Below are 25741 nucleotides of genomic sequence, written 5' to 3'. Positions count from 1 at the left end.
CTTGATGCAGCCAGTTTCAGGAATACTTCCAGGCCTTCTAATTAAAAAAAAAAAATTAAAACTAATTTTCAATCTCTTCATTGCCTATCAGAAGAGTTCTTGTTTCAGAAAGTTTACAGAGAAGATCATGGCCTGAGCATTTTGAAGAGAAGAGTTTCGTTTTTGTTTTACCCAGTCCCAGCTTGGATGGTTTACAGAAAGGGAGCTCTCCAAGAGACCAGGAAATGCTGGTTTTAAAGTGAAATTTGGGTGCTGTAGGAAAGTGCCACTTCTCTGAAATGATCTGGTCTTGCTCAGGAGGGATGAGGAACTGAAAAATGAGGAAAGGGAAGTAAATTCTTCATGGGTTCATATTTCAAAGCAAATTTTCTTTATTCATTTTATTTTTCCTGCCTAGAGGTAGTTTGAATCCTCTTCCTTAATGATCTGGAAGCAGAACGTTCCTTGGGGAAGAAAGGCACATTTGGCCATCTGTGTCGAGTGGTTTCCCCTGTGTCAGCCTTGCCTGACTCCTTCAGGGAATCCCTTCATCCCAGGGGGTTTGGAGATCCCACACTCCTCCTGCTGAGGGTGCAGGCCCTGGGCTGTTTGCAGCCCCTGGGGAGGTCACAGAGAGCAGTCCTGTGGTAGCAGGGATGGGGAGGAACCTTCTTTTTTCCAGCAGGATGAAGATTGTAAAGAGAACATCACTTTCTTTAGACTCCTTTTGGCACAAAATGGCACCGGGGGAGAAGCTGGAGGACTCCTGGTCTTGGGAAGGAGGATGGTCTGTGGGAACTTTTCACCTTCCTCACATTGCCACAGGCAATTCAGAGGGATTTACCAGCCCCTTAGCTCTTAAGCTGAGGTCTTTGCAGCCCAGAAAGTGCCTTTTCTGCACCAAAAACTCCTTGCTTCTGCAGTTCTGGGCCTGGACACAGCCACATCACCTGGGGGAGGTGGGGAGCTGTGGGCCCCCAGAACCTCAACGGGAAAACAACCTGGAATATTCCCCAGGGCATGATTTGAGCTTTCTTCCTTGGACCAATCTTCCTTTCCCCCCTCCACCCCCAGCCACAGGTGGTCACAGAGCCACTGCTCCTCAGCTGTTGGCATTTTGTGGGGTGAGGCTGGCAGCACTCTGCATCACAAGAACAATTCCTTAAAACTCAACCTCTTAATCAGCTTTTCCTGATGCTCCACCTGCAGGAAGAGCTCTTGCTCTTGCCCAGCCTGTTCCTGGCTCATCCCTGTGCCAGCAGCTCAGCTGCTCTATGGTTTTGTCTGTCCCCTCCTCCAGGTCCCCCCAAGGCTTTGGGACCCACTCAGCGTTCCCAGGAGCACAGCGGTGTTTGGGAGGATCTGCCAGCCCACAGGGCAGTTTCCAGGGCCTGCAGGTTCCTTGGGAATTACAGCCAGGAGATAAGGTATCGAGAAATCTCGTTTGTCCCCAGAAGCCAGTCCAAAAACCACTGGAGGCAAAGGGCAGAGCTGAACGTGACCTTGAAGCGCTGACGCAGCCCTTGCCTGCACTGTTAACCCTTGGATCAGGGATGCACCATGGGAAAGGTGATGGAAGCTCTTTTCCCTTCCCTGAGAGGGGAGGAAAATGCCAGAGGTGCTCCCAGCTCTTAATTCCCACCACAATGCAGGAGGGGAAAGGGCTTGGCTGGTTGGATCTTTCCTGCTGCTGCACCAACAGCTGATGGGTCTGTCCCTTTGGGAAGGAGCAAAGTGCCAAAAGCCTTTGGATAAAGCTATTTGAGCAGCTGGGGAATTTATCCAGGCCTAGCTGGGACTTGAAACAGGTGGGGAAAAAAAGCTGGGTTTTAACAAATAAAGTTGGTTTTTTTTTTTAGCTGCTGCACCAACAGCTGATGGGTCTGTCCCTTTGGGAAGGAGCAAAGTGCCAAAAGCCTTTGGATAAAGCTATTTGAGCAGCTGGGGAATTTATCCAGGCCTAGCTGGGACTTGAAACAGGTGGGAAAAAAAAGCTGGGTTTTAACAAATAGAGGTTTTTTTTTTTTTTTAATAGAAGTGCATTGATAATGAAAAGTATTTTACGCTTAAAGTACAATTGTGTTTCCAAGCTCTTCTAGTAAAGCATGGAGACCCTGAGCAGTGAACTTCCATGAGACTCAGGAGTCACATCCAGCCACCATTCCACAGGCTGGACAGAGGAAGTAAAAACATCCCCTTCCCAAACTCCTCGAGCAGCAGAGCAGTCCTGGAAAGGTTATTTTGGGAGGGGGAGATGCTGTCTGCAGCTTAACAGAAACACACCAGGGAAAAGCCTTCCATCACCTCCCATGGGATTCAATTATTGATTGGTTTCTCCTTATCTTGTGCCACGCTTGACTCATGGGGTTATTCAGCAAGAATTTTCCACCTGAACTTTCCAGCTTGGAGCTGGGAGCCGCTGGGACAGGCCAGGGAACTCACCCAGGTAAGGAGATTCCCCTGGGATCCCACAGGATTGGGGTTTGCAGCTTCCAGTGGTTTTGGGGCAGTTTAATCAGTGGGGTGCGAGTGAGTGATGCTGGTGTGGTTCAGGCTGGTGCTGGGGTAGTTCTGGACAGCTCAGGGAGCAAAGAGGGCAGGAGGGAAACCTGTAACTCCAGATTTGTTGTCACTAAAATATTTGTTCTGTGAAATTCAGCCCTGACCACGAGTGCTGTAGCCAAAGAAGCTGATAAGAGAGGTCACCTGGAGCAAGACTAAGTGACCACTTGGCTCCCTGCTGATGTCATTTCTCACTGCAGCCTTTTCAGGAGCATAACTGCTCATTCCAGCAGTTGTTTCCTGCAGGTTCATTGTTTCCAGGGCACATTCCCTGTGAGGGAATGGCAGGAGCTTCACCAGAGCTGGCAAATGTCACAGCCTGGAAAATCAGATTCTCTGCCTCATTCTTCCCTCTCTAATCACAGAACAATCACAGACTGGTGTGGGCTGGGAGGGACCTTGAAGCTGAGATCCCTGAATTGGTGTTTATTATGGTGACAGTACTGTCTTCTGCCACGCTCTGAGCTTCAGCATCTCCTACAGCCATTCAGAGAGCCTGGTGGAATATTGTGGGGTTTGTTCCCAGATCTCTTCAGAGGGGTGAGCAAAGTGTCTTGGGAGACACAGGACTGGGAATTTGGGTGCTCTCCCTGTCCTGTCAGGCCTCGTGTCAGGGAGTGCTTGCTGCCAGCAGGAGACACATTTTTGTCATAAGCTGAAATATAAATCTCCATTTCCCACCCTTCTTGTGCTGCTGCTTGTTGTGTCTGGTGTTTAATGTGTGGAGACGTGAGGCTTGACTCCATTATATTATATTATATTATGATATATATTATATTAAAATACTACATTAAAACTATACTAAAAGAATTGAGAGAAAAGATTTATTAGAAAGTTGGAAAGAACAAGAATAGAATGCACAACAAAATTTTGTTACTCTCAGAGTCTGATGCAGCTGCATCCGTGATTGGCCATTAATTGGAAACAACCAACACACACCAATCACAGCTGCACCTGTTGCATCCCACAGCAGCAGATTGTTATTGTTTAAATTTCTTTCCTGGAGCTCCCAGCCCCTCAGGAGGGAAAAATCCTAGCAAAGGATTTTTCATAAAATATCATGACTACAGCTGCTGTCTCTGACACTGGGCTGGGGGACACAAACACTCCCCGAGGGTGGGATGTGAGCTCTGGCTGAGATGTGCCCCACACTGGGACGTCGCAAGGGCTCCTTTCTGCTCCCACAGTGCCCCCACCATGCCTGGAAAGAGGTCCAGGTGCTCCTACACCCGGCTGGAGGTGATCCTGATCGTGTGCCTGGTGCTGATGATCTCCCTCACCGTGGTGCTCCTGGTGCTGCACTTCCTCGCCAAAAACACCGATGGCAAGTGGAGCTCTCCCAGCCCTCTGCTCCAGGGGGTGCCCAGGGCAGGATTTAGACCAGAGGGGGACAGGTGGAGGTCTCGGGTCAGTGCTGAGCTGTCACCACCACCTCTGCACGTGGTGCCTTTGCCCGGGCACGGAGCAGCTCTCTGGGCATGGATGCACAGCCCCAGGGATGGGCTCAGGCCGGCTGCAGGGATCATCCCTTCCTTCCATCCTCCCTTCCCTCTCTGTGCCTGCTGAGAGCCCCTCACTCCCAGGATTTCGGGTTTCACAACCTCACCCCATCCCCAGGCACAGGGAATGAGGGTGTCGGGAGCTGGACCCAGCATCTCACCAGTGGGACCTTCCAGCTTCCAGATTTTGGGCTCAAATTGGGTGTAGTTCACATCTAGGACTCAAAACTTTGTGTTTTTAGGCTATAACAGTTTTGCACAAATGATTCTCATCATTGTCAGGGGTCTTGGGGGAGGAGGAGGAGGGGTAGTTCTAAAGGGGTGGCCCGTTTGGCTGGTGTCATTTTAAATGACAGAAATGGCATCAGTCTGTGGCCAGTGTGTTTCCCTTCTCCTGTGTTTTAAGTGACAGCCCAGGAAAGGCCAGGCTGGGAAAATGGAGCATCCCCTGGTCCCAAAGCAGCTGCCTGGGGAGGGCTGTGGGAACAGGGCAAGCACACAGAAATATTTCATGTTTTCCCACAGTGTTATCTCAGCCTGCAGTGATTTGTGGCTCTGGGATTTCCTGAGATGCAGATAACATTTCTGATTGATTATGATTTGATAGCCATCCGTGGCTTTTCTTCCATGGGTTTGCCCATCCTGGAAGGATTTCTGCACCTTCCTGGTGCCTGGGGTGAGATGTGATCTCCTTTGGGAGACCTTTTCCTCACCATTTGCCTGGAAATCACTGCTCAGAACTGCTTTTCCCTTCTCTGAGCTTCGGCTGGCTCTGCTGTGATTTTTTGGGGGAAGACCAGGACACCAGCACTGGACACAGGATGTGTTGGATGTGCCCTCCTCTCTTCCCTAGTCCTTTTCCAACAGCTCTTGACCCACCATCCCTTTTTCCTTATCAGTGCTGAGCTGAATTGTGTCAAACAGCACTTGGATTTGGCCCCTGCGTGGCACTGGTGGGCTTGGAGGGTTTAACTGGGAATGCTGGGCTGGTTCCTCTCACTGTGCATCCCCACCCACCTCAGTGTCCAGTGACCCTCTGAGAGCTCCCTGGGTGGATCCTCATGCCTGCTTTGCCACCCCAGAGGCCTCCACAGCCTCGGCACATTGAGACTTCACTGGAAATCCCCTCAGAGCACTCAGCCAGAGCCCTTTGGCCTCTGTTGTCCCCAGTTCTGCTCGCTGTGTCCCCTGATCTGCCATTTGTTGTTGTCACAGATTGCACCAGCAACACAGCAGAAGAGGCAAAGTACTTGGTGGGTGTTGGCAGAGCTGACTGCACGGGGCCCGTGGCACAGGTGCCTCTGGTGAGTTGGGGCAATTCCTCCTGGGGTTGGTGAAATACTGATTTTTCATCCTTTGGGAGTAGTTTTTGGGCAGGATTTCCGGTGTAGAGCCTCTGCCTTGCCAAACGTGCATTGCCTTCAAACATAAGCTGAAATTTCCCTGAGGTTTGGAACAACGTGGGCTGGTGGGAGATTGGAAGGGGGGGTTGGGAGGAGATGGGCTTTAAGTCCCCTTCCAGGCCCAACCATTCCATGGAATGCAGGGAAAGACAGAGCGGCAGCTCGGAGCTGTTGAATGACCCCCGGGCAAATCTAGTCAGGGAAAGCAGAGGAATAAATGGCTCAGTATTGATGGTGGAGCTCCTCTCTTGCAGATGGGATATGCCAACCCCGACCAGCTGGGCGGGGGGCTCCTCTCACGCCTCTACAGCCGAGCCTTCATCGTGGCAGAGCCCGAGGGCTCCCGGCGCGTCGTGTTCGTCAGCGCCGACATCGGGATGGTGTCCCAGAGAGTGAGGCTGGAGGTACGGGCTGCAAAGCAATCCTTTGGGATTTCCTTGGGCTGGAGAAGAGCTTTGGGCCCCTCAGCAAATGAGGCTGGGCTTTGCTCACTCTTCTGTTAGTGGGAGAATTACCAGGAGTTCATTGGAATCACAAATACGTTATCGCGGTGCCTCAAGTGCAGCAGAGGAGGTGTGGGAGTCAGAAAAACAGAAGCTTCCACAGACACCAAAGGGTTTGATCTGCAGCCTTGGGAGAAGTTCGGATTGATGTAAAAATAAAACACATAGACATTAAGCAGAAAAACCATAAACTTATGTTTCTATAGTTGTAAGTAACAATATGCCTTAAGTGAGAAACTGCATTGATGAGATGGTGAAGGGTTTATAATGTAGGGATGGGGTTGTATAGAAGTTATAACAGAAGCATATGTGTTTAAGTGTGACAGAAGCCCATTAGATAAAAGTATCCACACTGAAGTAAAGGTTAGAAAAGCAAAATGAACCTCGTGGCATCTCTCCATGGGGTTAGAAAGTTTTGTATTGCCCTGTAACAAAGAACTTGTGACTGCTCTGAGCTATGGCCGACTGCTCGCTCCTCTAAAACCTCACAGCCTCTGAGACTGATGTTTATCTCAGCAATAAATGGTTCTTAGCCCAAAAATAGTCCCATCCCTTCATTTCTAGCAGTGACAATGATAGAGAGGTGCTGGAGAACTGTGGATCCTCCTGGGATGATCTGGGATGCTCTTCGGGTTGGATATAAAGGTCTTTTACCAGATATTCCTATTTTGAGCCTCCTGCCAAGCCAACAGCTACAACCTCCTTGTTGTGCCAGGCAGAAAGAGCGAGGAGAGGGAGGGAGGGATGGATGGCTGGGGTATTTTTGGGCACAAGAAGGGGTTTTTGGGAGCACCTCCTCCCCTCAGGTGCTGAAGCAGCTGCGGAGCAAGTACGGCAAGCTGTACCGGCAGGACAACGTCATCCTCAGCGGGACCCACACGCACTCGGGGCCTGGAGGGTACTTCCAGTACACCCTCTTCTGGATCACCAGCAAGGGGCTCGTCCGGCCAGCCCTCAGCTCCATCGTGAATGGCATTGTGAAGGTCGGTGTGGCCCAGTTCAGCGCCTTGGTGCCCAGCACAGCTGTGGGAGGCAACACCAGAAGTACTAGAAGTTAATGTATCTGCAAAAATCACTGGATATCCATCCAGCACCATAATCATAAACAGCTTCCCAAATTATGCTTAAATTGAAATGCAGCCTTATGGAGGGTGGGAAACAGGCTTGAGATAACAAGAAATATACTGGGAATATTGATCAAAGAAATCAGGAAAAAAAGCCCCTTATCTCTGTGTAATAGTTTGAATGGAGTTCTAGAATAAATGATGCTCATCTGCAGGGCCAAGAGTTGGACTTTGATGATTCTTGTGGGTCCCTTCCCACTCAGGATATTCTATGATTGCATGTTTAGTGCATCTACAGCACTCTGCATGGCACAGCCTGTTTTGGAGTGGGCTTGCTTGTTTGTAGCTCAAAAAGCAGGAGCTTTGAACCCTTTCTTCAGAGACAGCCGTTGGTGGTTTAAAAATGGTGTTGTAATTTTTGAGAATTTTAGATCGGTTTAGGGAAAAAATCCCAAACAATCACCCCCAGATTCCAGTAAAGGTTTGGGGATGGACAGGGAGGGAAAGAAAGAGATTTTCCAGATAACCTCCCACGTCCCTCACAGACTGACAGTGCCTGTCTTGCCGCTTTGCAGAGCATAGACATTGCCCATGAGAACATGAAGAGAGGAAGGCTCTTTATAAACAGAGGCACAGTAGAAAACAGCCAGATCAACCGCAGCCCTTTCTCCTACCTCGCGAACCCGGAGTCCGAGCGGAAGAGGTAAAATCTCCCCAGGCAGGAGAAAAAAAATTAACTGCTTGAAAAGGGCTTGAAAGCTGTAGTTGCTCTCTCCAAGCATGAGGAATCAGTCAAGGATGCGACCTTGCGATTTATTTAACAAATAAGGAGTCAGAGGGCATTGAAGAGCTGTCCCTGGTGCACGAATTTGTGTTGCCTCCATTCCCTGGAGGAGCAGTGCCTGAGGGCAGTGACAGCCACAGCTCTTCCCTCACCTTCCCAGCTGGGTCCAGGTGCTCCTCTAAGGCCTTGCAGTGTGCTGGTGGTACCTGGAATGACCTTTTCACATCCTTGTTCAGCCTAGTGAGGATTTAACCTGCCAGAGCACAAGAGCACAGCCCTGACTCTGATGGGATTTCCCTGCTTTGCTCCATCCAGGTATTCATCCAACACGGATAAAGAAATGGTGCTGCTGAAGATGGTGGATGAGAATGGACACGAGCTGGGCCTCATCAGGTACTGACCACCAGAGCTGCAGGTTTTTCTCCATACCCTCATTATTTTTTGTAGGAATGAAGGTGTTCCGTTTTTTCCCTTTTTTACATCACTGACTCTTCCTTGTTCTTTTGAATATAAAAATCCCTGCAAAATATAGTTTATGGGTTACTGCAAGAATCAGTTCAGGTCTGAAGGAGCTCTTGGTGGCCCTGATAGTGACAGTGACAAATTCTTGTGGTCTCAAGGCCTGGATTGTTACAGCCATGAGCCCTCCTGCTTAGGAAGGGACAGGATGGGGATCTTCTTAGGATCCCTGAGCACCACAAGTCTCTGTGTATATTCTCCTAAAGAAAATTCCCCCAAAGTGGGAATAGGAAAATTCAATAGGATTGAACAGGTCAATTGCTGCTGCATGGAGTGAACAGAGCATTTTCACTTTTTCCATTTCACTTTTTAAATTTCATTTTTAACCCTTCCTCAGCTGGTTTGCCGTGCACCCGGTGAGCATGAACAACTCCAACCACCTGGTGAACAGTGACAACGTGGGCTATGCCTCCTACCTGTTTGAGCAGGAGAAGAACAAGGGAAAGCTCCCGGGAGAGGTGGGAGCACCCCAAGGAATGGGGGAAACAGGGCTGGGACAGGGAGGGCAAACACAGGAACACAAGGACTGTGGTGAATGGTGTGAATTATTTCCTTTTTCAGAAGGGAGATTGGAAGGTGTGTTCTTGACTTTCTAAACTAGTAATTGGTGGCAGTTCTTCAGACTTGAGGAATAACTCACATTTATTTTGATTAAAATCTGGGGAGGTTGTGGTTGCCCCATCCCTGGAAGCGTTCAGGCCTTGAACAACCTGGGAAGTGTCCCTGCAGTCAGCTCAAATAAATCACCCCATAAATCAGTGATGGTGAACACCTGGAAGGGAAAAAACTCCTGTACAAGGTGCTCCAATGAGCCATAAACATCTGATCAGCAACATGAGAAGCAGGGGAAGAGCAGAGGTGGAAGAGGGGGAGGAGGAAACACTGTCTGCACACCAAGGTGGTGTGAAGCTCCCCCTGAAATGGCATCGTGTGCATCCAATTCCCTTCCTGCCCTACCCCTTGGATGTGCCCAAACCCCATCCACCCCAGAGCTCCCAGCGACTTTGGGAATGAACCAGGGTCCTGCTTGGTGAGCACAGCAGCTGCGGGGAGGGCTGCACGGGAGCTTTGCAGCTTTCCCTGCGAGGCACTGCAACGCTCCTCCGGCCTTGGCAGGGCTCCTTCGTGGCCGCCTTTGCCTCATCCAACCTGGGAGACGTGTCCCCCAACACGCGGGGCCCCTTCTGCGCCAACACGGGCGAGTCGTGTGACAACCCCCAGAGCAGCTGTCCCGTCGGAGGGGTGAGTGTGTCCCACCTGTCCCCACCTCTGCTGGGCCTCTGCACACGGGGAGGGCACTGAAAGTGAAAAATCACCTCTTTTTGGACCCTCCTGGGTGCCCCTTCCAGGAATTAACCGCGCTTTGCTTCCCGATTTTCTGGTCGTTCACCCCAAATTTGACTTGAGTGTGGTAACCCCGTGGCTAATTTTGATGTGGCCTGCAAGAAGCCCTCAGTTCCCACGGCCTGACAGCCACCTGGCAGTGCCAGATGCTCTCTCTCCATAATCACTGATCACCAAGCAAATTTCCCAACAGGCAGCCATGTGCATGGCCAAGGGGCCCGGCAACGATATGTTTGAGAGCACCAGGATTATAGGGCAAAACCTCTACTTGAAAGCAAAGGTAAGGGATATTCTGCTTTCTGAGTGCGTGTGAGTGCTGCTACGACAGGAATTCATGCTCATTTGAGCAACCTGATGAGCCTTGTGGATCCCTTCCCTCTGGATATTCCATATTCCATCTTCTAGCTGCTATATTCCATATTCTATCTATCTTGTACCTGCTTTGGTCAATGTTTTTTGGTAAATGTTTTTTCAAATTACGGTAAAGTTCCTTGATTTTGTTTTCAATGGGTAAATGAGCTCTGCAACCAGCTGGTGATGTCTCTGTCTGCTGGAATCAAGAGGACATCAGAGCCTGGAATTTGTTACTTTTAGGACATTGTAGGAAATCTTAATGGTAGTGAAAAATTTCCTCAGGTAGAACACAACTGATTAGAAACCTGACTGAATTTAGACTGGACAACACATACTTTTATTTAGATACTTTTGATATTTAGATCCTTGCAGGTGTTGTCACTTGAAAATGCTGGTTTGGGGTTTTGATCTCAATATTCCTCACTGGGACATGATGAGGATGTCCCCTCTTATCCTCTCCCTATCCCTCCTATTCATCTCAAAGGCATCATGATGGGAAAAATCCTCCTGGGAGAGCTCAGAGACACCACCACACACCACTTGGGGGCCAGTTTGGCATCACATTCCCAAAGTGACACAAATGTGAGGTGAAATGTGTGGCTGAAGCCCCCACAGAGGACGCTCCCCTTGCTCTGCTTGGCCCTGCATTTGCTCAGCCCTAAGGGCTCCCTTTTGTCACCCGTGGGCTCTGAAGCCACCCTGGACCCAATTTGCTGGTCCCCCTCCTGTGTGATGTGAGCAGTGAGTGCAAGGAGAGCTTTTGGCAGCATTTCAGGGGCAGGATCTTGTAGGATCTGGAGCAGGAGGCTGGTGGTGGCTTTTCCTTTAGTCACCCCTGCCAAGGCTGTGCCCTGAAGTCACTCCAGGCTGGCTGTGCCTGTCCCCAGTCCAAGAACGCTGGTGTGTGCATCAAACACAGGGGGAAACCACTGCTGCTGTCTTTAGCACCTCAGACTCCTGGCTGTGCCCTCAGCTCCTTCCAGGAATGTCATTAAACCTGAATAACTTCTGGCAACCCTTCCCATGGACCAACCTGAGGCTGGAAAACCATCCCCTGAGGGGCTGAGTGTGTGTAGTAAATACCTTCAGCTGTCAGGGCTGCATAAATACGAGCAGAACTTTGAGGCAGTGAGTAGAGCAAAACGCTTCTTTCTCACAGAAAACATTTTTTTTCCTGCTTGGTCGAAGATGTGAGAGATGCCAAGAGGCGGCAACCAGGGGAAGGGAGTTGCCATCCTGCTGAAACAGGGGCATATTTGAGCTGTAAAAGAGAAATGTCCTCCCTCCCTGAGACAGGGAGAGCTTGCAGGGCTTGGGGGTGGCAGAAACAAGGGGACTTGGGAATTAGAGATTTGCATTAATGCCTGAAGAGGCTCCGGGAAGGTGGAATGAGGAAATATCCAGATGGCTGTTCCTGACCCCTCGTCCCACAAGGATTTTTTTCCACCTCATGTGTCCCTTAGGAGCTGTATGACAAAGCCTCCCAGGAGGTGACAGGACCCCTGAGCTCAGCCCACCAGTGGGTGAAAATGAGCAACGTGTCCGTGGAGCTCAACGCCACGCACACGGTGAGAGCAGCAGGCAGTGCCCTGTTCCTGAGGGAAAATGGGGTTTGTCCCATTGTTCCCCCCAGCAGCACCTGCTACCATGAGGGAAAATGGGGTTTGTCTCTTTTCCCTTTTCTTCTCCCCTTCTGATTTAGGTCAAAACCTGCAAACCAGCCCTGGGGCACAGCTTTGCTGCGGGGACTATTGATGGAGTGGGGGCTTTCAACTTCACCCAAGGTAATTTGGGGCAGATCCCAGATGGACTGACAGCCCTGGAGTCACTTCACAGCACCCAAAGGGATGGTTTTGGGAAGGGGGGAGGAAACCCCCTCACAGATTTGTCTGTGGCCATTTGGGAAAAGGATATGGCCATGCCCTGGAGGAAGGAGAGCAAGGGGGTGGGATGGGGAATAGGGAGAAGGAAGAGCTGGTTTGGGACTCTCCTGCTCACTTGTCCTCCTTATCTGGGATCAGGGAGTGTCTGAGAGCTGCTGGGGCAGCTGAGGAACAGAGTTTAAAGATGTTTCCCCCTCAAGGCTCAGTGGAAGGGGACCCGTTTTGGGATCAAATCCGGGACCAGCTGCTGGGAGTGCCATCGAACGAGACCATAGCCTGCCACAAGCCCAAGCCCATCCTCTTCAACACGGGAGAGGTGAGGACACACACACAGAGCTGTGTCTGCCCTGGGGGGTGCAGGGATGCTGGGCTGGGCTGGGATCACAGATCCCAGTCTCTGGTGGGTTTGTCAGGAGCTCCAGGCAGTGTCTGTGATTGCTGAGGAACGAGGAGGGAGCACAGCCCTGCAGAGCTGCTGCTCCACTGACCCCAGCCCATCCCCATGCTCAGGGCATGGCTTGGCCTTTTCTGAGCTCTCCCCAAATCCTGCTTTACCACTCTAAATGGAAATTGCTGCCCCTTTTCTCCACCTGATGCTCCCTTGGCACTGAGGCAAAGGCTGCTGCCGTGCAGAGGGATCATGTCCAAGGTTTTCAGAGTACTTAAACGAGGCCATCTGGGTAAGGAAATTCATTGTTATTCCTTTCACCAGCCTCGTTAAAAGCTTCCCTGCTGTCACTTCGTGTTCAATCAGCTCCTCACCTCAGCTCTCCCCAGAAGAGGCCCCAGCTCCTCCCAGCCTCCTCCTCCATGCAGGATGGTGTTACTGAGAGTAAATTACGCTTTATTCTTAGGGCTTTTGCACATTTTAGGGATGCTCTGGCAGGCCTCCTGCTTCTGATGTGCTTCACAAGCTTTTGTCATTCATGTTTTGCCCCCAGCAAATTGCTCCTCAGAAAAAAACCCTTTTTTGGCTTGCTGGAGTGGGATTTTTTCTCAATCAATCCCAATTCCATCCTTTTTCCATGCAGGTGAGGGGTGTCTAGGTGCTAGCCTGACCCTCTTTACCCACTTTGCCAAAGCTGCCCCTCTGGCAACACCTTATTTAGGGCTTTTTTGGCCTTACCTGTAGTATTTACTTGTGCCTTATGTGACTCTTATGGTCAGACATCATATGAAGGCAAAACACCTTCTCACATGTCTCACAAATAAATTTAATTTAATTTACAAATAAATGCACAAAATTAATTTGTCTGCCTGGTTGATGACTGTAGGAAGGAAAACACCTCAGTTTTTTTTTTTTTTTTCCTGCTAAACCAGAGTATTTCTATGCACTTTTTCCTCCCCCTCAGATGAACTGGCCCCACCCCTGGCACCCGGACATCGTGGATGTGCAGATTGCTGCCATCGGGTCCCTGGCAATCCTTGCTGTGCCCGGGGAGTTCACGTGTGTATTCCTTGGGCTTTGCTGCATTACTGCAGCCAGATTTCACTCAAACCTCCTGGAACACTTCTCCCTGCGGGTAGAAAGGGGGGTAGGCTCAAAATTGTCCCCAAACTCACCCTGAGAACAACTGAGATGCACATGAATCATTTTGGTTGTAACAAAAAGGAGTTTTGAGGAATTTTTAAACTTTGATTCTGTTTTTGGCACCACAATGATGAATTGCACTGACTGGTGGTGGTGCAGTGATGCACATTTAAATAGGATAATGATTTGTCTCTAGTACCTTTATTTCTATCCTGCCCTGGGGCTCCTCCAGCCCCTCCCTGGCTGTGCTGATGGGTGTGAAATATTTTTGATTGTGTTTTTATTTTTGGAGGTGTTTTGGTTGAACTTGTGCACAGAGGCTTTTAAGGGATGTTGGGCAGTGCTGGAGCTGCCGTGGGAATTTCTGATGGCTGCTGCAAGTCCAGCCAGCAATTCCTGCTTTAGATCCCTGCTCTCCACAACTCCAGGACAGGACAAGGGGAAAGGGCCTCAGGCTGGGCCAGGGGAGGCTCAGCTTGGACAGCAGCCTGAATTTCTGCATGGAAAGGGTGCTCAGGCCTTGGCAGGGGCTGCCCAGGGAGCTTTGCAGTGCCCATCCCTGCAGGTGTGCCAGGAAGGGCTGGAGGTGGCACTCAGTGCTCTGGGCTGGGGACAAGGTGGGCACTGGGCACAGCTGGGACTCCACGGGCTGGCAGGGATTTTCCAGCCTCAGGGACCCTGGGATTCCATGATTCTGGAGCCTGACTTTGTTCCCTCCATGCCCCAGGACCATGTCTGGACGCAGGCTGAGGGAGGCTGTTCAAAGGGTGAGTGGCTGAGGTTCCCCCGAGCCCAGCACATCTGGAACTCCTCTTGAGCCTCCTGGATTTTCCCTCCTCTCCTCCCAGCTGGGCTCTAGGGGGTCGTGTCCCACAGATGTTTCCTGCTCCCATTTTCTTCAGATGGATTTTCCATCTGCTTCCTGACAGGCAGGAGAAATGAATATCCTCCCCAAAACACCGAGTGATCAGGTTTCAGTCCATTAAGCCAATTCCACAGGGATCCAGGCACAACTGATGCCAGCAGGAGTTTGGCTCTGGGATGGAGGGGTTCAGCTCCTTAATCCCTACCAGGATTCTGCAACACGAGAACAACTGCAGGGGAAAAAAAAGGAAAAAGTTTTTTTTCCATTTGATTGACACATCCTGGCTGCAGCCTAAATAAAATCCCAGTCCCAGATCCTGTCTCCACAATTCCCTGGGCCTTTCTCATACTTAGATCCCTGATTTTTTTAGGAGTATACAGACATCATCTTCCAAAATAACCCCCCTAGATTTACTGCAATGTGAGATCATTTGTCTGTTTTTACTTTGGGGAGTGAATATGAGACCTTAAAAAAGGTAAATTACACTTGTAGGTTTGCATTCCTGGGCATCCAGCCCCCTTCCCACCATAACTTTGTATTCTGTCCTGAATTAATAATAATAGTAATAATAATAATAATAGTAATAATAATAATACAAACCGACATAACAATAATAATAATATTGATATAATAATAATAGCAATGACAATAATAAAAACAGTATAGTTGTGCATAAAGCACTTGTTTCAAGGTAAGGGTTTTATTTCCTTCCTTAGGAATTTAATTCCCATGGGACACGAGGGATGAACGTTGTGATTGCAGGTCTGTGCAATGTCTACACCCACTACATCACCACCTATGAGGAATACCAGGTAAATATTAAAACTGGGGATTGAATTTCTCTGAGTTCACCTTTTTGAAATGATGTGTGTTTAGAGTTCTCTTCCTTTGCCACAAAAATGGGCAGGGAGAACTGGGAAAGAAGGTTGGAAGAATCCCACCCCAAAAAGTTGGAAGGGAAGGCAAGTTGCATCATAAGCCTTTAAAAGAGGGTAAAAACTGTGCTAATTGCAAGAGCAAAGAGGGTAAAAACTGGAAGAGCAAACAGGCCCTCCCTGTTTGCAGCAGGTCGGAGAATGAGGAGTAGCCTGAAATTGCAGCAGAAATACTTTGGCAAGTTGTTGGGGCTGTCTCCTTATCAGAAAGGGAGTAAACAACCCACAGCTCATCTTGAGCTGGCTGGGATGGGATGTGCAAACCACTCGGGAGCCCTCCGACCCCTCCTCTCCCGAATTTGTCCTTCCAGGTTCAACGATACGAGGCTGCCTCCACTATTTATGGGCCACACACCCTTTCTGCTTACATCCAGCTGTTCAGGGGCCTGGCCAAGGCTATTGCTCTGGTAAGCAGCATTTCCTACATGCCACAGGCTGCTGGGGACATCTGAATCTTAAGCCAGTGGTGGTGGCTGTTCCTCACCAAGGCCGCCTGACTGCTGTGCTCTCTCTTCAGAATCCACCTTGAGGAATGGTATGAAAATAATTCCTGTAATGGGGCCCTGACACCACTTGAGAAAGTCTGGGGGTTTTGCAGCTCAAAGTGTAGGAAATCAGTACTTCTAAACATTCAGCATGGCCTGAAGTTGCTGCTTTTCTACCAAAAGGAAAAAAAAATCTGCTGTGTTTTTGGTGTACCTGGCAGTGCCCATTATCGCTGTGACATGGAACGGGCAGGAGCAATGGGCAGGAATGTCCTGGGATGTTCTGGGGCTGGGTTTAGGAGACCCCAGCAACAGGGCAGCAAGTGTCCTGCAGGGATTGCTCCTGCAGGCAGAGCACAGCTGGAGATCCTCTGCTTTGCTTTCCCGCTCACTTTATTATTCCGACAATCTGTGCCAGCAGAGGCTGGGATGCAGAGCTGTGGCTCCTCAGGGAATCCTGGCTGTCCATGTGGATGTTTAACAAGCACATCTTCCCTCTCCCAGAATGCCACTCAGGAGCTGTCCCCTGGCCCAGAGCCCCCACTTTTCAACGTAACCAACCTGACCCTGCTGCCTTCTCTCAGCGCTGAGAACGCGCCGGCCAACAAAACCTTTGGGGATGTGCTGGAGGAAGTGAGACCACAATATCGAGAGGTGAGAGCTTCAGGGAATGCCTAAAACCTGCTGGAGAAATTGCCTTTAAATTCTTCCCCCTCGCCCCAGAAGCCTGTGAGTTGTGGTGCCCTCAGACCAAACAGGTCTCGTGTCTCTGGTGGGCACGGCTGACAAGGCAGGGACAGAGCACTTCCATGGCCATGCCACTGTGCTGGATGGGAAGAAAATGGGTGGATAAAGGGGGAAATAAAAGCAATAAAAGCCTTCACTCCGCACAAAGCAGATTTGCCCTTCTGCTTCAAAACAAAATAGCAGTTGATTAAGTAGGCAAATATTTTACAGGGTTTTGTACAAGCAGCAATCAGGTCACCTTTGATGCCTCTGCCGTGGAATGTAAATGAAATGAAGTCAAAATGTCAGAAATGGTTCTGTTTTCAATGCTCAGCGTTTAGATAAGACGTTCAGAGCAAAAGCTTTCACCTCATTGCTGTCTCCTTGCTCCCTGCAGTAAGGCAGGGAGGCATTCTGAAAAATCTCCCTTATTTCATCCCTTTTTTATGTGCCGTGGTGGAGTTTATCCAGCAAACAGGACAAGTGGAATGGCAAGGCCCAGAGCAGCAGTTCAAAGCACAAATTGTCCGCTGCTGCTGCAACAAGTCAAATTATAAATGATTTAAAACAAGAGCAACAACAAGCCAAGCAAAATAAAACACCCCAAAACCAACCCACCCTTAAATACATCAAATGGCCTCTTCAAAGGATGCTCTTAAAGTGCTGCTCAGCCTTTAACACAAATCTCAATTTTCCCCCCAGAGAGAAGTTGCAAAAGTGACGTTTGTGGGTGCAAACCCCAGGAACTCAGCAGAGAATGCGGTAAATGCGATGGAATGATGCTGGAATTGGGGTGTTTGGGGTTGATGGAATGATGCTGGGATTTGGGGTGTTTGGGGTTGATGGAATGATGCTGGCATTGGGGTGTTTGGGGTTAGTGGAATGATGCTGGAATTGGGGTGTTTGGGGTTGATGGATATTTGGGTAGGATTTTTTCTTTGCTGAGAGACTCGGGGAAGGTGTGTGCTTTGGGAATTCACACCACCAGAAAGCTTTTGGGGCAATGAAGTGAATTTTGGGCTGTTTCTGATCTCTTTATATTATTGAAGTTGTATGTGTTAGACCAGGCTGGTATCCAGGGCAAACCTGGTCTCTAATTTCCATCCTACCACCCTGCTGCTTTATTTTAACAAACCAAAGGAAATTAGAAAAGCACTTACTTCATCCCATCACTCACCTTGCATGGACATTGTGACTGCCCATTCTCTTCCTACAGATAAGCTTTTTGCATAATTTACCAGCTTAAAAACTGTGCTTTGGCAGTAAAATAAAACACTTGTGCCAGTAATTCCCACATCTGCCAGTAAAGCATGAGGAAGCAGAGTCCCTATCCAGTTTCAAGTGCCACAGAAGGAGGGGACCTGCCTGTCCCTCAGTGTCTGCCTGACTCTGGTGCTTTTATTCCAGACTGAGCATAACTTCCTGACGGTGGAGAGGTACTCCAACATTTCCAGCAGCTGGCACGTGGTGCTGAACGACGCCTCCTGGGACACCAGGTGGGTGCCCTGAGCAGTTTCCCTGTCCCACAGAATCCAGGGAGTCATCCCAGTCTAACCTGGCTTCATTCCAGAGCTCCCAGCCCCAGCTTAGTCTTGGCCCTGCAGGTGATGCTGTCCAAGGGAGGATCAGCTCATAACTGGGGGGTTAATTTGGCAAAACTGGTGTTCCCCTTGGCTCCAGAGTCTGGAATGGAGGCTTGCAAATTTGGGAAAGGGATGAGGAAGGGCAGCAATTACAGAAGGTTTGTGGTCCAGCTTGCTCCTAGCTTATATCCATCCCTCTGGCACACTGTGGGGAGGAATAAGATGCCAAAAAGAAAACAGGAGAGACTCACAGGGAAAACTGGCCAGATGTGTTGTGCAGCATAAACAGACAACAATTTTTTAAACGTTTGGAAGAAATAAAAGTTAAAGGTGGGGATGTCAGCCTTTAGGAAAAATATCCACAAAGCAGCAAGGCTGGTCACACCTTTCAGGGCTGTAGGTGAATCTCCATCAGCTTCCCAAGAAGGGTTCCCTCAGAGCCAGCTGAAAAATCCCTCATGCCCAGGTGATGTGTGGGGTTTTGAGGCTGAGCATTCTCTGTACAGTTTTAGGGGTTGAACAGCAAGGCTTTTGCACAAGGATTCTATAAAATAAAATGGGCTTTTGATGTGGAAATGGGTGCCAGAAGCTCAATAATTATAGATTTTGTTATCTAAGAGAATATTCTCCTTCTCAGTTTAGCTCTGCCCCCGCACAAGGAGGACTTGAAGATGCTCCAGACAAGTGTATTTTATCTCGTGGCACATAGTGAGCTCCAATGAAAGGCGGATTTCCTTGCTGACTGCAGTTTTGGGCCTGTTTTCCAGGTTTTACTGGAGCAAAGGATCCCGTGGCCAGAGCAATGTGACCATTGAGTGGCACATCCCGGCTGGCACGGAGCCCGGCGTGTACCGGCTCCGCTACTTCGGGCACTACAAGAAGAGGGTGTCCCTCCTCCGTGTCATCAGCGTCCCCTTTGAGGGCTCATCCTCAGCATTTCAAATCACAGCTCCATAGGTGACCCTGCTCCCTAAAGGGACAGGCAGGAGATTTGGTGTCTGGGCTGTGCAGGGGTTGGACTTGGATGGTTCTTGTGGGTTCTCTCCACCTCCAGATGATTCCGTGATGTTCTGGACATCACTGCTGCCCCTTGGGTGCTGCTGGTGCTCATTTGATGTGCAAACCTCGACTTCCTGGGAAGTTTTGGCTTTTCCCTGCAGCTGAGTTCCCTCATGTGTCCTCAGTCAAGCGGTTTCTGTCCTGGCCAGGCCAGGTTTCAGCTGATTTTTATTGTAATGATGATGTAAATTCTTCTTTACTCATTAAACTTGTGCCTACTGATGGTGAATAGGCTCTCCTGGAGGGAATTAGATGGAAATCAGTAAGAACTGAATTTATGAGTTCAAGCTGTGGGTGAGGCTGCCCTGAACAGACCTCAGCCTCCTTTGCTGGAGCATCAGGAAGGACCCAAGGCCAGCAGGTCACTCAGAGTCACCAGAAGGGTTTGTGGTTCCTCTCCAGCCCACACAAGAGTTCATTGGATTGTTACCATTACAGGGTACAAGGACAGTGCCCAAACCTGTTGTCTGAAAGGGTTTCATCATAAAAAGGTCACCAGGAATGTAGAGGATCTTCCCAGGAGGGTTTCAGAGCTGCCTGGACAAAGCCATGACCACCCTGACCCAGTGCTGGTGCCAGGTCCCTCCTGAACTGCCTCCCACCAGCACTGCCATAAGTGGGGACAGCTCCACAGTCCCTAAATCTCTTCTGCCCTCTACAAGTGGCCACAGGGAGAAGAAAACATATTTCAGGTTTGGATTTAGGATTCTTGTAGGGCCTGACAGCTAAACAACTGTAAATGTTTAATAAGCTCCAATAATGTGTACCAATTTTGTATGCAAGCTCCTTAATTCTTCAGAGAATCATCAATCAGATAATTTTGCCTCTCTTCAAAATCAGTAGGAGAGGATGAATTATTCATTTCCAACCAGCTGCAATCAGTCTCAGAGATCCCCATCTGAAGGAGCTCAAAGCAGTTGCAATACTGAGTCAGGAAAAAGAGAGAGCTTTGAAAGAACATCACTGGGAATCAAATCCCTGGTGATGCTCCTGATGTCCTGTCCTAATAACTCCCCCAGCCACCCCACTAACAGCAGGGGGTTTTTTCAGTAGGTTTTTTTTTCCCACATGTTTAGGACATGTTTAAGCAAGCCAAGCTGAATTGCCTATTAAAAGATTTACCCTCTAAACCATGAACATCTGATCCCAAAAGAGAGTTTTTAGGAAGCAGGGGAGAGGGAGTGTTGAAAGCCAGGATTAGGATATCTGGAGAGCCCCTCGTGCCCCAGAGCAGGCACCCTTGTGAAACACCTCGTGTTTATTTGGCTGTCACCAGTGGGCAGAATTTCGGGAGCATTTTTTGGAGATTTTCATCATATTTTGTGCATAGAAAACTCTCTGGGAGAGTCTTTTATTTGCTCTGTAAGAGCATGGTGGCTGTTGGCAGGCAGTGATCAGCAGCCCTTCCCTGCTTCCCTACACGCTTTTTTGGGATGCTGTGCCTGGATCCAGCAGCCACTAGGTGCCAGTGCTGTTTTACACGAGAGAACAAGCTGGAGCCAAAGCCTAGAAAAAAAAAGAATTTTTCAGGAATTTGGGCACCTTGCCAGCTGTTAAATATAGCACTCACTACTCCTCACAGTTGCTCGTCCCTCTCCCGGGCTGCTGTCCCTCGACGTGGAGCCATTTGTGCCCTGCTACGTGTTTGGGAGAAGGACAGAATTCCACCTTTGTTTTAGTTTTGTTGGCGTGGGATATAAACCACCACAACTCGGGAAACTTGTGTCGGCAGCCCGAGCTCCTGTGCACGGCTCCCTCCTGCACATGCCGTCCCTTCCCAATTCACCAGCCGGATTAGGAGATGGATCTGACCCCAGGCCCTGGGGGACAGGGGAGAATCCTCTGCAGGATTTGGGATTTGTTGGATCCTGTGGTTGTCTGGGTTTTTTTTTCCAGCATCCCACAGTGGGTGTTTGTGTGCAATCTATCTGCAGCTCTCTGGTTTTGAACATCTCCACAACCAGGTCAGATATACACGAGGTGGGGCTGGGGGCCAAGGAATGTCACTCTTCCAATGTTTATTCCTTAAGCAATCCCAAATCTAGATGGGCACAATCTTGTGGATAGCTGGAGCCAGGTCAGGACGAGTCATGGGGAGGAGTTTGAGGTGTCCAGGGAGAGAGCAGCCCACCCCAAGCATCCCCAAAGGACAGGGGTTGGTGGGCAGGGGCTGTCTAAGCACCCACCAACACTTAGAAAAGGACAGCTGAGAAATGGAATTTTATCCAAGACTGAGATTTTGGGAGACACACAAAGAAGAAGAAAGGAACATCCATCCCATCAGAGCACCACGAGTAGCACCAGGGCCAGGCTGGCCCCAGTCAGGTGGGGTGTCACCTGGATGTCACCTTCAAAGGTCATTTGGTTTGGGAAATTTTTCCCCAAAAAAGGGGAAATCCAGGTTGGTATGTGATGGAGTGATGAGATGGTCCCTGGGAGATCAAGCTGGGAAAAGGGAGCCATGCAAGCTCCAAGGTAAAGCAGATCCCTTTGAAAGCCACATTATCCCATGGACTGAGGGGGTTTTCAGTAGGGCATGGGAGTTTCCCTGTGGGAATGTTCCAGGGTCTGACCAGCTCCAAACACAGAGCTGTGCCACCCTCAGAGATGTTTTATTCTCACTCTGCACCTCAGATGAGAGGCTCTGTGTTGTACAGACCTCCAGAAAAGCGCTGGCTGGGAGAAGGGAGATGGAAAATACAATTTTTGTACCCCCTGCCTTGCCAGCAGCCAAAGATGAGGCCATCTGCTGGTTTTTCTGGGCATTGATCTCATCACTTTCACCTCAAACTTGCCTTAGAATTGGTGGTGGAGGGTGGATATGGTTTTTGGCTTTGTCTTGCTCTCCACTGGGAACCCACATCTTTACAAATGGGGAATAATGTTTTCTTTAAGTTGGGCTGTGGGGTTTGAGATTCCTTGGAAAACCATCCTTGCTCTCCCAAACTGACCAGCCAGCTGCTGCTGAGCAAAGAAGGAATCTCAGTTGTGCCAGGAGGGAAAGGTTACAGCATAACAGCAAATTCTCCATTGCCCTGGTTTTGGAGGAAATGAAAGCAGGACACCAGGAAAAGCTAATGAGGGAAAATAATAGAATTAGCAGAGCTGCTGGAGCCTGGAGTACAGCTGACCTCTTTGGAAGAGCAGTGTCAAGCTATTTTGGCAAAATCTCTTTTGGAGCGGCAGGGAGGCCTTGGCTTGTGTCATCAGTAGCAAGAGCTTCTCCCATTTTTTGGGTTCAGGATGTCTCTGGAAAGGTACAAACCCAGAATGCCTTGTCCCAGGAATTGCTGTTTCTCAGTGGTTCAGCTATGATGGTCTTCCAAGGAGCAGGGCCTCATCTTAGAAAAGATTTACCCATCAGTGACCTGGCAACAGGCTCTTCTCAAGGTGGGGCTAATCCCTCACTGCCCTAAATTACAGATCTCCACATTTACGCCTTATTTTTGCTTGGTGTATTCTCACTATTGATACAACCCCCAAAAAATCTCCACAGGGATCAGGTAAGGAACAATTACCACTGTAATGAATTCGCAGCAAACCCGATTCCTGTAGCACTGGCAGGTATATAATTACTGACCAAAGCAGTGCTGGGAAAAGAGGTCAAGAACCCCTTGATTTTTCACTTAGAAGTGCAGAAGTACAAAAACTGCCAGTTTTCTCCTGTGTGTGCTTGGTGAGGGTCACCAAAGTGGAAAACACTCCTGAACAGCTTGTGACCCGGCCAGTGTGACCTGGGATCGATCCCTCTGGAGCAAAGTGTGCTCCTGTTTACCACAGATGTATACAAGGACTGAGGCTTGTGTTTAAAAAGTTTTAATGATATTTCAAAGTCCACTGAATGTCCTCGGATTACTTTAAAATCACAGAGTTGCTTCACAGAATTTAGTCCCAGTTCTAATTTGTAACGGATGATTGAGATGCCATTTCCCCCTTCATTCCCTTTAAACGTACATGATTGTCCTCCAGTAAATGGAAATTGTGATTTTTCACTACACTTCACAGTGTTAAAACTCTATACAAACCTTGTACTACTCGTACAAAAATAAGTGCTTCATGCACACATTTTTAATACTGCTTCTTGCCCTTTGCTTTGACATCTTTCTGAACTTTATATAAATAGCTGAAAAAGCAGACTAAACTTACTGAACGTGGAAAGTGAGAAAGACTTCCTGCCAACGGTTTGAGAGACTCTCCTGGCTATGCTCCTCGTTGGCAAACACCACTTAAAGACATATACAGAAGTGAAAAAAAAAAAAAAGCCACGAAATCCATAACACTCTCGGTTATTTGGCCCTCTGTGACCAGGTTTATCCTTTGCTGTGAAGCCAAACGTGGCCAGCAGCAGCCACAGAGGGCTTGTAATACCTTTAGGGTCACCCTAACAAGCTACTTCATAAATAGGAGGGGTCTAACGGGATCTCAGACTGTACAGCTTATGGGGTTTGTTCCATTCCGGGGGAAATTGAGTCAGAAGAGGAAAGAAACACTTGGTTGCTGCAGTCAGCATCTTGTCACAGACCCTGGTGCTTTGCACAGCTTGGGGGATGCACAGGAAGAGCTCCCCTTGGAATGGCTTCTACTCTGCCACATCACAGCATCTAAAGCAGCTGAAAAATCTGGGGCCAGAGCTGCTGGGTGTCATCAACCCAGCTGTAAATTCCTCCTCCCCAAAAGGTTCTTTAGGTCCTAGACTGAATAAATTCAAGTTTTCTTAGTGTGCCTCACCACGTAGGATTTATGATATAGGATTAATGTGTCTGCTGTAGTTATCCAGCACTGGATTCCTCCTATATCTCCATAGCATCATTGCTCCTGCCTCCATTCCATGGCAAAAATAAATGTACACCAAAGGATGCTCCCAGCATCCCCAAAGGGGTCAAACACAACACCAACTCTGGTGCTCTCCAAATTAAGAGGTGCCTTTCCTGTTGGCGTGATCCCTCTTCCACTAAATTAATTTTTGCTGGAATCAGAGCAGGCAGCAACCTTGATTTAATGTGTAAGCCAGGCAGGGCTCTGTCCAACCTGGGAAAATGTTCTTGGGATATAATTATATTCCTGTTGAGGTGCCTGCTATTACTGGGCCATGGCTGTGAGCTCTCATGCTCTAATTAAGTAGGGAATTGGCCTTAATGAATAGCACTTTTCTGCTCCTCAGGCTTAAAAGTTTCCCTATTTTTCAGTGAATGTGCCATTTGATGGGAAGCACACAAAAATACACCAGTATTTTCTGATTTTTGGATATGGCTGGGAGGGAGCAAAGCAAAAGGGAAAGCTCTGCTGAATTCTTGTGCCCTGCTTTAAAAATAAAATTAGCACAGAAACCTGTTTAAAATTAGCCTCTTGGGCTGGGCAAAAATGTTTAGAATAAATGTTTTTTTGCCTTGGCAAAGAAGAATTTCAAAGAGCCTTGAGATGCCCCATGCTGGTGGCACGGGGGGATCAGGGGCAGGGAGAGCAAACTCATGTGGCCAAGGGGCACCTCTGCTCTGCCTGGCCTGGGAAACTTTGGGGTTGATGCAGGAGAATTCCTGGTGCATGGAGGGGTTTGCTGGGCCACCCCATCCTTCCCCAGTCCCTGTCACAAGAGCCACGGGACCAACTGTTTTCAGCACAGGTTGTTGCTTGTAAACACACACACAATAGGTGTATAAATATATATACATATAAAAATATATATATACACCTGAGAACCTCTCATTTCCTGGGCTGAGCTTTTGCTTTCTGGTGTGAAAATCTGATTTTGCACCATTTAAAAAAAATTTCTCCTTCCCCTCCACGGTTACAAAACATCCCGTTACAAAACTAAAGACCTAAAAGACTGAAACTCCGACTAAAATGACCCTTAGGCCACAGATTAGCTTAAAATCATGAGGGTGTTGAATTACCAGACTGAGATTGTTTTCCTTTGCCTTTTCTGCCTGTGCTGGGTTTGAGGGAATTTGGGAATTAAAAGGCTCCGTAGCCGTCGCTCCGTGCGGCGACAGCGAAGGCAGGATAGGCTTCGTAGGTGGCATACGTGGCCAAATCTTGTCCCAGTGTCACTGCTTGCTTGAGCTGAGTGGCTGTGACAGTGGCAGCTGCATTAGCAATGGTATATCCTGAAGGAAAAAAAGAAGGAAAACCTGTGGATTAATGAGAATCCATCCAAAACTCACCAGCGCCCAGTAGGTTTTGATGGGATGACTTAAAGTGGGAACGGCTTGGGCAGCAGTGAGATTGTTAGTGGGAATAATGTAAATAAATTAAATAATTAATAGGAAAAATGAAAGCATTTCCTTACCCATTATTTGTTAAACACAGTGCTGGAAAAACAGTCTCTGTTGAATATTTTTCCCTCAGGTTTTGATTATTTCTGAGCTAATGGTGCTCTGGACAGGTCCACCCTATATGGCAGGAGGAGGGCAAGGAAACAACCCAGAATGGGGGAAATTTGGGCAGGATTCTTGGAGAAAATATAGCTCTGATCCCTTCATAGCTAAAATACAGACAGTTCAGGACAGCCATGGTAGGGAAACCCTCTCAATGCAATGGCAGGGAGCAAATATTTAGTAGACAGGATTTTTTTTTGTTTTTTTTTTCCCCATCGGTTTCTAATGGAAAATGTGGTTTCAACACTTCCAGATTTTCCATGGGAACATGTAAGCGTTGCTATTTGAG

At 48.7% G+C, this 25741-nt stretch overlaps 2 protein-coding genes across 9 annotated transcripts in view; one reads left to right on the top strand and one right to left on the bottom strand.

Annotated features, from left to right (window-relative positions):
- The first annotated feature begins 1196 nt into the window (after positions 1-1196).
- ASAH2 (N-acylsphingosine amidohydrolase 2) lies at positions 1197-19561 on the top strand. Of its 6 annotated transcripts, none has more exons than XM_039703701.1 (22): positions 1197-1406; positions 2359-2425; positions 3729-3865; positions 5256-5344; positions 5698-5847; positions 6753-6929; positions 7586-7713; positions 8110-8187; positions 8651-8771; positions 9430-9555; positions 9851-9937; positions 11475-11579; positions 11714-11795; positions 12095-12210; positions 13247-13341; positions 14153-14192; positions 15007-15102; positions 15537-15632; positions 16215-16364; positions 17139-17198; positions 17844-17932; positions 18787-19561. In XM_039703701.1, exons 3-22 carry the CDS (start codon positions 3739-3741, stop codon positions 18974-18976), a joined length of 2202 nt encoding a protein of 733 aa, XP_039559635.1. In that variant the 5' UTR covers positions 1197-1406; positions 2359-2425; positions 3729-3738; the 3' UTR covers positions 18977-19561. The 6 variants fall into 6 exon arrangements, with proteins under 6 accessions (XP_039559635.1, XP_039559634.1, XP_039559633.1 ...); XM_039703700.1 differs by having other exon boundaries at positions 2355-2425; XM_039703699.1 differs by lacking the exon at positions 2359-2425 and adding an exon at positions 2070-2214.
- Positions 19562-22878: 3317 nt separating this feature from the next.
- A1CF (APOBEC1 complementation factor) overlaps positions 22879-25741 on the bottom strand; it is a 29457-nt gene continuing 26594 nt past the window's right edge. For 2 of the 3 annotated variants that reach the window (XM_039703728.1, XM_039703731.1), the window contains one exon: positions 22879-25182. In XM_039703728.1, the coding sequence (XP_039559662.1) occupies positions 25031-25182 (152 nt within the window). In that variant the 3' untranslated portion in view covers positions 22879-25030. The remainder of the gene's footprint in view (positions 25183-25741) is intronic. The other variant, XM_039703730.1, reaches the window with a different exon arrangement.

The sequence above is a fragment of the Passer montanus genome, unplaced genomic scaffold (genome assembly GCF_014805655.1).
Source record: "Passer montanus isolate IOZ18808 unplaced genomic scaffold, ASM1480565v1 scaffold167, whole genome shotgun sequence".
Taxonomy (NCBI): Eukaryota; Metazoa; Chordata; class Aves; order Passeriformes; family Passeridae; genus Passer; species Passer montanus.
This window is presented reverse-complemented; position numbering and strand designations above follow the sequence as displayed.